A 13,445-nucleotide genomic window follows, 5' to 3' on the forward strand; every position below is an offset into this window, starting at 1 on the left:
AGCTATTTTGTATCTGGATTGCCTCCTTTAGTGTACCACCACATTTTCATCATCCTTCCTAAAATGCAATACGCAGGAACTGAATGTGATACACTGAGTGTATCATGATCAGGGCAAGATGACTTGTCCCCTCCTTTCCTTCTTCATATAGCATATGAGTTGGGGATCTGCCATGTTGTACTGTTCACCTCTGTGAACAGTGTATTTTTAGGGGGTGGAATTGATCAGGGAAGACTATGGAAGAGATGAAAATTGAACCCTGCTTTGCAGAAGGTCTAGGATGCTGGTAGGCAGAAATGGCATCAAGGTTTGCGAAGGGTAAGGATGAAATAATACACATAAATCACAATTTTGTAGTGTACATATATTCATACAATTCCCCCATGAGGCAGAAGGTGCCATTATCACTGCCCCTGTTTTATAGATGGGGAAACTGGAGTTCAGACAAGTTAAGTAGCATCTAGATGGTATAACAAATGGAGTGCTGGATTTTCAGTCAGGAAGACCTGAGTTCAAGTCCTGCCTTGGACATTGACTAACTATGTGACCCTGGGCAAAGCACTTCTCTGAACCTTAGTTTATTCTCTGTAAACAGGGGATGATAATAGTTTCTATCTCATGGGATTATTGTGAGGATCAAATGAAGTAATAATGTAGAACACTGAAAAATCTTAAAATGCTGTATAAATGATGATGACAGTGATAGTGGTGTGAGTTTTGTTCATGATCACAAAGTCCAAATGAGAACTAGGATTTGAACCCAAGTTTCCTGAGAGAGTTTGGGGCTCCTTTCAAATGCAAATTGTCTCTCTTGTATCACTCATTAGACTGCACAAACAGTTATTCCAGCATTCATCCTTAAGGGATTCCAAGGAAGGATTCCCCATGCCTTCTTTCTCATGTTCACACATATCTTACTATAAAGACCTTGTAGCTCTACCCATTTGATTACAAATCCCAAATAATGAGACTGAATTAATGATTGATGAACACATCTTGTGGCCTGATTGTCGGATCTGCAAGAGATCTCACCCCATAATAGTTAATGTTGATGGGCACTGCAGTGACTATAGTCACATCTTACAAAGCATGAGGCTGTTAGTTAAAGCTGCCATCTTTCCCTGGCAGTGCAGTTAATGATAGGCTATATGATAATCATGTGGGCCCGTGGGATGGCATGCTGAACAGAGAACTTAAAAACAGGTGGATCTATTAACCCTACCCCCTATTCATCTCCCCACCTATAATAATAACTATGATTATTATACGACACAGACTCAAGGTCCTTTACTATTGTGGCTGTCATCCCCTGGACATTCTCCAATTTATGACTGCCTTCCTTAATATGTGGTGCCCAGAATAAACCCAGCACTCCAGATTTGGCCTCACCAGGGCAGAGGGCAGTGAGACTCTTCCTTTCTTGATTTTTAGACACATTATGCTTCATTTTATGCAACCTAATATTTCCTTCAGGAAAGGAGTTGAGCCAAATTACAGAGTGACGAATTATAGATCCCGGTAAAACCCTGAAAGACCCAGAGATGGGGTATCTTCTCTTGATAATTATAAATGTAGACTTCAGAGTCTGTCTTTACAAATAGAGAAACTAAGGCCCAGGGAAGCTAAACCACTTGGCCAGGGTCACACAGATCACTCTTTATGCAAGATTTAAACATAGGTCCTCCGACTCTGGACTGTGTTCCTTTCACTACAACTGGAAGAAGATAATGTGCAGAAGCAGCTAGCTGGTTCAATGGATATAATGCTGGGACTAGAGTCAGACCCAAGTTCAAATCTATGAAAGACTTGGGTCGGCTGCAACCTGAACTGGTAGAGGGAGTGTCCACATCACAAAAGGCACACTTCTAAGCCATTTCTCACTGTAGCAGTCTCCACTTTCCTCCCAGAGTCTCTGGGGGAGTGGGCAGGAGGTAGGGAGGCAAAGTTTCCTCCTTCCCCTTGGGGCCTTGCTCTGGGACTCCCTCTCCATCCCATCTGCTCTCCCCTATTCCTCCTGCACAAGGCTTCCAGGTGTGTGGCCCCTAGCCATTGGCTGCAGCCCTTCAATAACCCGGGGGTCTAAGCGAATGAGAATCAGCCACTTGTGGGGCACACTCAAAGCTGGGGTTGTGGGAAAGCCAGTGGAAGGTGAGGCCCAAGACAGAGGAAGCCACAGGCGAAGGGGCTACCTGGAGAGGCTAGGGAGCACCGGGGGCCGCCGGGCTGGGGATGAGGTGGCTGCCAGCACTGGCGGCCATGGCCGCTCTTCTGGCCACCTCAGCAGGCGTCCAGAACGAGGAGGGCCCGAGCCCCAGGGCCACAGACAACCAAAGAGTGCCGGACAGCACCACGGACAACGCCACGACCAGCACCACCAGCAGCAGCACCATAGACAGCACCACCGAGAGCACCACGGACAGCATAGCTACAAGCTTCGTGGCCACAGAGCCCACCAGTTCGGGCAGAGAGAACGCTGTGAGCAGTGCCACGGCCAGGGACGATGCGAGCGCCACGGCCAAGGTCCTGAACGCAGAGGGCGTGAGTGCCCCAACCACGGCCACAGCCACGGCCACTGCCGGGGGCAGGACTGGGGGCGGGGGCGGGGGCGATGGCCCAGCCATTTCTCCAGGGCAACACTGGCAAGAGTGGCGGAGGAGAGTCTACTTTCGAGAGGAATTCGAAGACGGCGGTGAGCTACCAGCTACTGTGGCGGGGGGGTGGGTGGGTGATGTGGTGGATAGCATGAACCTCCTACGTCCAGGGTTGGGGGCGGTGGGAAAGGACCTTGGGACGGACCACTCACTTTTTCCCTTCCCACGAATAGGTTGAAGTGACCTTGGGCCAGAATCTCAGCTCCTAAATGTTCAGCCCTGGCTAAATCAGGGCACACTCAGCTTTTGTAAGTTCTTTTGTAAAGGAGCAGAGTAATCCTGGCTCTGAGTGTGTGTGTGTGTGTGTGTGTGTGTGTGTGTGTGTGTGTGTGTGTGTGTGTGTGTGTGTGTGTGACTAAAGAGCTTAGCTTCTGTGTGATGGAGTGACTTGGGAAGAGTCATGGAGCCAAAGGACACTTGGTTCTGAATCTCAGTTTGACCACTTATGATCTGAATGTCTTTGGACAAGCCAGGCCATCACCCTGGACCTCAGTTTCCTTATCTGTAAAAGGAGGAGGTTGCACAACATTCTCTGGAGGGACTCATCCAGCTGCAACATTCAATGATCTAAGCAAATTTTAACACACATTTTAAAAGATCTTTTTTGTTCTGTGTGGGCTTCTGATCTTCTTGCTTTCCCTCACTCTATGTGCTCCAAGTCAGACTATATAATTATTTCTTTTGACTCTATATGACCTGATGTGAGAGGAAGCCTGATTTAGTGCCTAAAGCTACATCCATAGCCAGCAAGACCAAAATTCAGATTCTATCTGACATAGCAGGGACATGTGACCTCAAGCAATCCAACCTCTCAGTTCTAGGGGCAGGTCTCAAAGACTACAAATAGCAAAAAGTTGCCAACCTGCATTAGCAGAGGGAATTTCCTTACAAGGTAGCTTCTATGAATCTTTGCTGATTTCATGCCAGTTTGGGATAATTCTTTGTTGGTGTGTGCCCTGACCTCTTTATTATCTCCTTGGGTATGTGCCTTGACATTTAGGTTACCCTCTGCTGGAATTCTTCCAAAAAGCATCACTGAACATGTGAAACTCAGACATTCAAATACATCCCATGAGAGAGCAGAATAGAAGTCTTGGATTTGAATCCTGTCACTAACTGCAGAATCCTGGGCAAACTATCCCCACTCCTTTGGGTGTTAGTCTCCTCCTCTGTATAATGAAAGGGTTAAGTGAGGTGACCTCAAAGACCCATTCCAGCTGAAACATTCTATGCTAATAGATTATAGATTATTAAGACCCACAATTTAGATCTGGAAGGAATTTTGGATCATCCTGTCCAATCACTTCCTTAAAGGGATAGAGTTCCATAAAAAAAATGGAGCAAAGAAAGCAGTAATTAGTATAAAGATATAGGCTCCTGGGAAGCACCTTAGAGATTTTTCTATAGGATAGAAACTCTCCAAGGATAGGACCATTCCATTTTTGTCTTTGTATCCCCAGCACTTAGTACAGGACCTGGCACACAGTCGGTGCTTAGTAAGTGCAGATTGATTGATCTAGTTCAGTCCCCAAATTTGAGAGAAAGAAATAGCCTCAGAGATGAAGTGACTTGTTGAAGGTTTCACAGGTAGAAAGGAGGAGAATCAGGATTTATAGCTAGCCAGGCTTTCTGTTTCTATGTTTATTCATACACGGTTCATGGATAATGGTTAAACAAGAATTCTCTTTTGGAAGAGTTAAGCCACCTTTCCATTTGCTTTCCCCTATTCTTTTACTTGTTTGGCATCTACATTCTAGATGATTTTTTAAAAGACCAAAAATTGGCACTTAGAGACAAAACTGGCATTTCACCAACTGGCTGGAACAATGGGGGGCTTTTTTATAAAATGGATCTCTTGTGGGAAAGAAATCCTTGTCTCTCAGTGTTCTTGGTTCAGAGATCTAGGCAGTTAGGTGATAGAGTGGCTAGAATGTTAGACGTGGAGTCAGGAAGGCACAAGTTTAAATCCTATCTCAGATACCTACTAACTGTGTGACCCTGGGCAAGTCACTTAAATTCATGCCTGCCTCAATTTCCTCATCTGTAAAATGAGGATAATAACAGCATCTACCTCCCAGAGTTGTAAGGATCAAATGAGATAATATTTGTAAAGTGCTTTGCAAACCTAAAAACACCATGTAAATGCAAGCTAGCTAATTAGATCTAGAAGGGATCCCAGAGGTCATCTAGTTCAATACTCTTATACAAATAATGAAAGAGGCTTAGTGATTTCACACATGTAGAACGTTGCAAAGCTTCACATGCACATTGTTATTCTGAATCCAGCACAATTTCCCTATTGAACTGTCTAATGCTGTATTGTTTAGCAGGGATAAAAATTAAAAAAAAACCCAACCCTATATTTTATATGGCATTAAGAGTCACAATACACTTTTATTTCTTTAAATTCCATTCCCCCCCCCCTCAATTACATATACATGAGAAATTTTAACATTCATTTCATGAAACATTTTTTCTGACACACTCCTGTGAGGTAAACATTATTAGTAGTTTCATCTTCATCTTAGAGATGGGGAAATTGAGGCTCAGGGAGGTAAAATGGTTGGATGTTAGTCATGCAGATACCATCAGGGTAACTTTGTGAGACTGTCAGAGCTATCAACTGATGAAAAATTCATATAAACTTCATATACACCCCTAAGTGCCAGGCACTGTGCTAAGCCCAGGGGATAAGAATACAAAATATAATAGGCCTTGCTTTCAAGGAACTTACATTCTGATAGAGACAACTAGAACATATAGAGAGAATATACACAAAAAGAATTCAGTTTCTAGGGAGGGGCACTGGCAGCTGGAAGGATGAAGAAGGACCTCATGCCCAGGCTGGATTTTGAATGAAAGCAAGCATTCCAAGAGGCTACTCTAAGAAGAGAGATCACTCTAGGCAGGAAGTAGTACAAAGGCAGAGTAGAAGGATAAATTACCAAGTTTGAGGAGGTCAAAATGGCGGGACTGTAGGGTGTGAAGAAGAGTTGGCTGAACAAGAGCTTTCCATGCCAGATGGAGGTCCATTTAATATTTGATCCTGGGGGCAATACGGAGCCACTGGAGTTTACTGAGCAGTGGGTGATAAGATCAGACTCATGATTTAGGAAAATCACTTTGGCAACTGAGTAGAGGATGGACTAGACTTAGGATAAACCTAATGCAGGGAGATCAGTAAGAGTGCTCTTGTGAAAGGTGATACAGTCCTATACAGAAGTGGCAACTGTGATTAAAGAGAAGGGGACCAATATGAGAGATCTTATAAAAATAAAACCCAGGGTCTTCTTCCACCAAGCACTATATCCTGCCCTGTAGTCCAGGCAGTCCACTCCTAGAGGAATGGACTTAAATGTATCTCCTCTAGCACCTAGATGGCATGTAGTATAGAATAACTTTTCTAACTCTACTTTTCTTTCTTTTTTTTTAAAACACTTACCTTCTGTCTTAGAATCAATACTGTGTATTGGTTCAAAGGCAGAAGAGTAGTAAGAGCTAGGCAATGGAGGTTGAGTGACTTGCCCAGGGTCACACAGCTAGGAAGTGTCTGAGACCAGATTTGAATGTAGGACCTCTCATCTCTAGGCCTGGCTCTCAATCCACTGAGCCACCTGGCTGCCCCCTCTACTCACTTTCTCAAGATGCATCACTTGGTTCCTTTCTTGACTCCTTTGTCTCACTCTTTGTCATTACATTATAAGATGCTTTCTCACAGAACATGCTTCAACTTGCACTACCAACCCTTGGGAAGAGAACAGAAAAATCATCCATCTCTTAGGGAATTAACTGCAGAGAATCAGCCCTGACAAACATTGCTGAAATAACAACTTGTATCAACCTCATGCTTTACTGGGAGAATCATTCAATTCCCACAACAGCCTTGTAAGACTGGCATTGGGAAGATAAATGATTGATGGGTAGCATGAGATCATATTTTAAAGTGCTTTGCAAATGTTAAAGCTCTATAAAAATACTGTTATTATCATTAGATTGATAGATAGAGATGTAATATTTATTAGGTGCTTATTATGTGTCCTCAAGGAAATCACATCCTTTTTTTTTCATCTTACCTCCCATCTTAGAATTAAGACTAAGTACTAGTTCCAAGGCAGAAGAGCAGTAAGGGCTCTAGGCAACTGGGATCAAGTGATTTGTTCAGAGTCACACAGCTAGAAAGTGTCAGAGGCCAGATTTGAACCCAAGACCTTTCATCTCTAGCCCTGACTCTCTATCCACTGAACCACCTAGCTGTCCCAAAGAGCTCACATTCTAATGAGGGAAGAGAATACATAAAGAGAATTGGAAAGGGGGGAAGGGTACTTGCAGGGGCAAAGAGACTGATGAGGAGAAAAAGGATGAGAAGTCTGGAGAATAAATCAAGATGAGAATGAAGTGAAGCATGGCTGGGAACCCTAGTGAAATAGTGGTCTGAATGAAGGAACCACCAATCAGGAGGGCAAGACCTCAGGGTAGATTTTTATCCAGGGCAGGAAGGCAGCCTATAAGGAGAAGTTCAGAGAAGGCATATAATCCAGAATGATGGAGCCAATCTAATTGGGAAATTGAGGCTCATAGGTACTAAATGATACAGGTGATACAACTGGACAGTGAAATCTAGTGAAATCCAGTCAAGAATGAGAGGAACAGTCTAATGATGCCCCGTGGTAAAAAGGAAGAAACTGAGACTCAGAGGCATTAAGTGACACAGGTCACATAGCTGCCCAGTGAAATATTTCCCCTTCATCATATAGTAACTGGTCATCAATGGAAAAGGATCTGAGGTGAACCCCAAGAATCAAGATGATTGAGGCAGAAAATCAAGAAAAAGTCAGCATGCCCAGTCCAAGGAAAGGCCACCTCTCTATAACTGAAGCAAGCACATAGTTCCAAATTGCTTACAGTGTGCCTTATAATCTTATAAATTTTTTAATGTTTTCTTTTTTCTTACAACCTCTTCAATATTCCTCATTTTTCTCTTTTGTCCTCTCTGTCAATCTGGCAGGGTGAGGTAGGACCTCAAAGTTGCTTTAATTTGCATATTTATAATTCTCATTGCTTTAGAACATTTTTTGGTATGGTTGTTGATGCTTAGATTCCTTCATCCTTTGAAGATTACCTATTCATTTCCACTGGTCAATTATCTATTGGAGAATAGCAATTAGTATTATAAATTTGAATCAGTTCCTTACATATCATTTTTTTAAACCCTTACCTTCTGTCTTGGAATCCATGCTGAGTATTGGTTCCAAGGTAGAAGAGTGGTAAGGACCAGGCAATGGGGGTTAAGTGACTTGCCCAGGATCACATAGCTAGGAGTGTCTGAGGTCAGATTTGAACTCAAGACTTTCCATCTCTGGACCTTACTCTCAATCTACTGAGCTACCCAGCTGCCCCCTTACATATCTTATAATGAGACTTTTATCAGAGAAACTTGTTGCCAAGATTTATTTCCAGTTACTCATTTCCCTTATAGTTTTTGCTACTTTAGATGTCCTTTTCAATAACTTTAATTTTTATATGTTCCTCCTTTTACAGATTAAGAAACTGAGACCTGAGGAAATAAAGTAACTTTCTCATGATAGTCTGCCATTTTTCCATTATGATATACTGGCTCTGATATATTTGCTTTGGTGTATTCATATATATTTATTCTGTCTCTGAACAGGTCCTCTGAATCCAAATCCAGTATTCTTTCCCCTGTACTCTCTCACCTCCCCCCCCACTAACCATTAAATGTCTATTATATATGCCAGAATGAACCAAATCCTGCTCTCAAGAAGCATCTCATATCCTCCTAACACCTTCTGTATCATCTCATCCTTGAGAGAATGTAAGCCATTTGTGTTTTTTCTTTCCCCCACAGATGGATGGAAAAAAAGATGGGTTCAATCTAAATATCAGTCAGATTATGGTAAATTCAAGCTGACAGCTGGAATGTTCTATGGAAACAAAGAGAAAGATAAAGGTGAGTGAAGAGTACCAGCCTCTTCTGGAAATCCTCGAACAGGTTTAGTCACTTAGAAGGGAAGCCAAGAGCTGGGAGAATATGGGGGGAAGGTTAAAAGATTAAGGGAGGAATGACATAGATAAAACAAACACACAAGAGATAAAAATCTTCAGCATCATGCCAGCCTGCCAGCTTCTCATCAGAAGGAGAGAGAATGAGAGAGACAGAGACAGAGATAGAGAGACAGAGAGACAGAGAGGGAGAGAGAGATGAGAGAGGGAGGGAGAAAGAGAGAGAGAGAGAGAAAGAGAGAGACAGAGAGAGACAGAAAGACAGAGAGAGAGAGGGAGAGAGAGATGAAAGAGGGAGGGAGAAAGAGAGAGACAGAAAGACAGAGAGAGAGAGAGAGAGAGAGAGAGAGAGAGAGAGAGAGAGAGAGAGAGAGAGAGAGAGAGCAAGCTGCACTGATTTTATTTAAGATACTAGGATTAGGGGTTCTCAGCATGTCAATCAAACAAGTAAAACAGAAGTATTACCATAATATTGACAATCAATTGCAAGATAAAGGAATGGATAGCAACACAATTGTACAGTGGGGTGCCCAAGAAAGAAGCTCACTTCAAAGTTTTTCCCAACTTTATCTAACCTTTTCCCCAGAACATTGGCACCAAGCTTATTTAGATGTTAAGTGTAGGTCTTAGACATTACAAAGGACCTTTACAAATAGCTTGCTACCCTTCCAGACTACAGATAATAATAGAGGCTTAATTTTTAAGTTCCACAAAATTTAAGTCCCATCCAATTTAAGGATTCAGAAATCAATCATGTGAAACATTAGTAATATATCCATAAGTCTGATCCATGAACTAGAGTCAACTTTTGAATACATCTTTAATATCTTCATGCTTTGTTATAATGGAAACCCTTCAGTGAGTATTACTGTAACTGGGAGTGGTTGAATTGGAAAGTTCCCATTTTTAGAGATCCTTCACTCTTTATGAATCAGGGACTCCTTTGTTCATCCCCCAGTGTCATTTCCTTTCCTGCCTTCCTCCTCAGATGCCCCCCCAAAGGTAGAGAAGACCTGGGGTCCTCAAAAGCTAGACATTGAGCAGAGTCTTTGGTTGGCTCTCCTCAAACTCTCCCAGAATGGAAAGCTTCGCATTCAATTCATGTGCTCAATGTCTGATATCCCAGGACTATCCTCATGAAACTCACTAAGCATCAGGCAATGGATTTTTTGTTTTGGTTTCTTTGAGCATAGTATCTACTTGGGTACAGAAAATCTATACTCTGCATCAGTGGAGTAAGAAGCAACACTGATGAAAGTACAAGTTAAAAAAAATGAGGTAAGAAGAATCCTGAGATTTAGACCTAGAAGGGATTTTAAGAGATTATCTTGCCCAAATCTTTTATTTTACAGATGAGGAGTCTGATGCTCAGAGGAAAGGAAATGTCTTGCTCAAAATCTCACAGATAATACAAGAGCCACAACTTTAATCTAGGCCCTTTTATTCTAAATTCAGTGTTCTTCCCATTATACTATACTGTTTTTAGATAAAGTTTGATATATTTGTGTATGTATACATAAAAGAAGAATTAAGAAAAAGACATCATTCATTTTAAATCATGGGGAAGTTTGTTACTGTAGAATTAATTCATTCTATATGTAGTTTATATGATTAATATTTATTAAGAATCTACTTGGAACAATATTACCAAAATTAATTTATACTTTTAATGCCATACCAATGAAATTACCAAGGGGATAATTTTAGAGCTTGATAAAATAATAATAAAATTCATTTGGAAAAATAAAAGATCAATGACATATGTAAAACCCACGGGTGAGTGGTGGGAGGAGGAGAGGGAAAGAACGATTCATGTAACCATGGAAAAATATTCTAAATTAATTAAGTAAATAGATAAACTTAAAAATACAACTAAATTAAAAAATAAAAATAAAAGACCTAGAATATTAAAGGAAATTGTGGAAAGTGTAAACCTTAAAATTTCTTAGACTTATAAATGTTGGAAATTTCACCATTGGGAAATTTCATACTTGAAAAATTTCCTATTGATAGTGGGAACTCTATTGGAATGTGAACCCCATTGGCACGGGAGGTTCCTCCTCCTCCCTTCTTAAGATTACTTTAGGACAGAAACCTTTTGCTGAACAATGGAAAGGGCTTTGACCTATGCTTAAGCATAGAACAGGAATTTCTTTGAGTCATGATTGATTTTAGAATTGATACAATAGAGATACTTGGAATGACAGAACCAGGTCTTAGAAAATACAATTTCCACCCCACTCAGTCCTAACAGGATTTAGGAAGGGCTGCAGCAAAGGATCAAGATTTAATTATTGAGAATATGACCTTCAACAGACATGTGCAAAGCCACAGACCTCTGGGCGGTCTTGGGTTAAGCTAGAGCCACCATTGGCACAGGGAAGACATGGACAGTGATTGGTAGATGTGAGAACTGAGGGGAAGGAACTTGGATGGTTTCCTTAAAGATTGAGGGGTCTGAGGACTGGGGGTGGTTGGTTGGAGAGGTTTTTGCTCTGAGAGAGGGTGCTTTGAGAGTTGGCTCTGAAGGAAGCTGGAGGTGGAGGCCCCTGAGACTGTTTCTCCATTTTGGTCACGTGAGTGATAGGGACTGATCTCTTTTCTTTGCCTCAGCTATCTAAGGGCTTGGGCCTTTTGGCCCAGCCTAAACAGAAGGGGTATTTAAGCCCTATTCCCTTTTTCTCTCCCTCTCTCTCTCTATCTCTAATTCCTTTCTTCCTCCTGTTTGTAATTAAACTTTATAAAAGGTTGACTGCTGACTTGAGTTTTCATTTAGGAATTACATAGCTGAATTCCTTGGTGACCTTAAATTAATATATATCAGTCTTTTAATGTGATTTCCTTGTTACAAAAGAAGTAGAGAAAAGAGGGAATAGCGCTTCCAGAGTTCAGGCAATACTATAAAGCAGCAGACATCAAAGTCATATGGTATTGTTTAAGGAATAGAGAGATAGATCAGTGGAACAGACTGGACAAATGGAATTCAGAAGTAATAAAACTCAACAACTCAGTATATGATCAAGTGTAAAATGTAAATTGCCTAAGGCAAAAAAGCCTTTATTTAATTTTTTTAAAAACTGTTGGGAAAATTGGAAATCGGTCTGACAGAAATAAGGATTAGACCAACATCTAACACCATACTCCACAATATATTCTAAATGGATATGTGATTTTGTTATCCTTAAATCTTAATGATCTTTACATCATACTATTTTTTTTTCATTTAGAAAAGAAACAGAATCTATGACTTTCATAGTGATTGTTACATATATTCTTCTGTTTTTATTCAATTTTATTTTATTTTCAGTTCTAAATTCTCTCCCTCTCCTTACTTTCTTCCCTACCCTCTAAGAAGGCAAGATAAAAAGATAAATTTGAATACTTGAAACTGAAATGTTCCTTTACATACAAAATTAATATACCTAGAATAAGAAGGGAAGTGGTCAAATGAGGGAAAATTTTGTATCAAATTTATCCAACCCTGATAAAGATTTGATAACCAAGATGTGTAAACTATTAATAAATTATATATATGTATATGTAAATATGACAAAGCCTTTCCCCAATAGATAAATGGTTGAAGGATTTTGGATAAAGGCTAAATGGTCAAACAATTCCCCAAAGAACAACTGCAAAGTTTTCACAAGCACATGAAAGAGTTATCTAAATCACTACTAATAAAAGAAATGGGAACCAAAATAACTCTAAAGTTTTACCTGTACACTCTGTAAAACTTGCAAAAAGTGATCCATAAAACAGCAACAATGTTGGATGGGCTGTTCAAGGATAAGCACACTAACAGATTGTTGGTGGTGCTGTGAAATGGCATAATTATTTTGGATTGGAAAGTAATTTGGAATTATACAAATAAAGAGACTTACAAATCTATACCCTTTGAATCAGAGATTCCATTGCTTATCCCCCAAGGAAGCCATTAATAAGAAGAAAGACCCTATTTTCATGTTGTTCAGTTCTTTCAGGCAGATATGACTCTTTGTGACCCTATTTAAAGTTTTCTTGGCAGCGATACTGAAGTGGTTTGCCACTAACCTCTCCTTGTATCATTATTGTAGGATAAATAAATAATAATACATTATTAGCTCATTTTACAAATTGAGCTCCTGAGGCAAACAGGGTTATTTGCCTCAAGTAAGTACTTGAGGCCAGATTTGAACTCTTGAAAATGAGTCTTCCTGACTTCAAGCCCAGTACTCCATCCAATGCACCACTTAGATGCCCAATATCTTCCAAAATGTTTATAGCAACACTTTTTATGATAGCTAAGAATTGGAAACAAACATGCCCATCAATTGGGGATTGACTGAACAAACTGTAGTACAGGAATATAAAAGAATATTACTGTGCTGTAAGAAATGATATGTGTGGTGAATGCAGAGAAATACAGAAAGATCTAGATGAACTGAAGCAGAGTGAAGAAAAAAGAGCCAAGAAAAGAATATTCATAATAACTACTATAATGTAATAGAAAGAATGACACACACAAAAACAAAAATGAATGGACCAAAATTATAAAGATCAAGCAAGACTCAAATGAAGAGATATGAGCTAATATATAACACCCATTCTGACCTGAAGTGGGAGGTCCACAAATCTTACATGTTGCAGTTTTTTGGATTTTTTATTGTATTGATCACTCGTATTAATCTCCATCAAATAAAACTTCATGTTTCCATTAGATAACCATTAAAAAAAATAAATGGGGGGGGTGGCAGACTTGGTGGATTGAGAGCCAGGCCCAGAGATGGGAGGTCC

The 13,445-nt window shown here is 40.4% G+C and overlaps 1 protein-coding gene across 1 annotated transcript in view; it reads left to right on the plus strand.

Annotated features, from left to right (window-relative positions):
- The first annotated feature begins 2,165 nt into the window (after window positions 1-2,165).
- Window positions 2,166-13,445, plus strand: part of LOC100019508 (calreticulin-like) — a 36,208-nt gene continuing 24,928 nt past the window's right edge. Inside the window, exons 1-2 of the mRNA XM_056815158.1 lie at window positions 2,166-2,689; window positions 8,518-8,619. Coding sequence (XP_056671136.1) covers window positions 2,230-2,689; window positions 8,518-8,619 — 562 coding nt within the window. The 5' untranslated portion in view covers window positions 2,166-2,229. The remainder of the gene's footprint in view (window positions 2,690-8,517; window positions 8,620-13,445) is intronic.

Source organism: Monodelphis domestica, chromosome 2 (assembly GCF_027887165.1).
Source record: "Monodelphis domestica isolate mMonDom1 chromosome 2, mMonDom1.pri, whole genome shotgun sequence".
Classification (NCBI taxonomy): Eukaryota; Metazoa; Chordata; class Mammalia; order Didelphimorphia; family Didelphidae; genus Monodelphis; species Monodelphis domestica.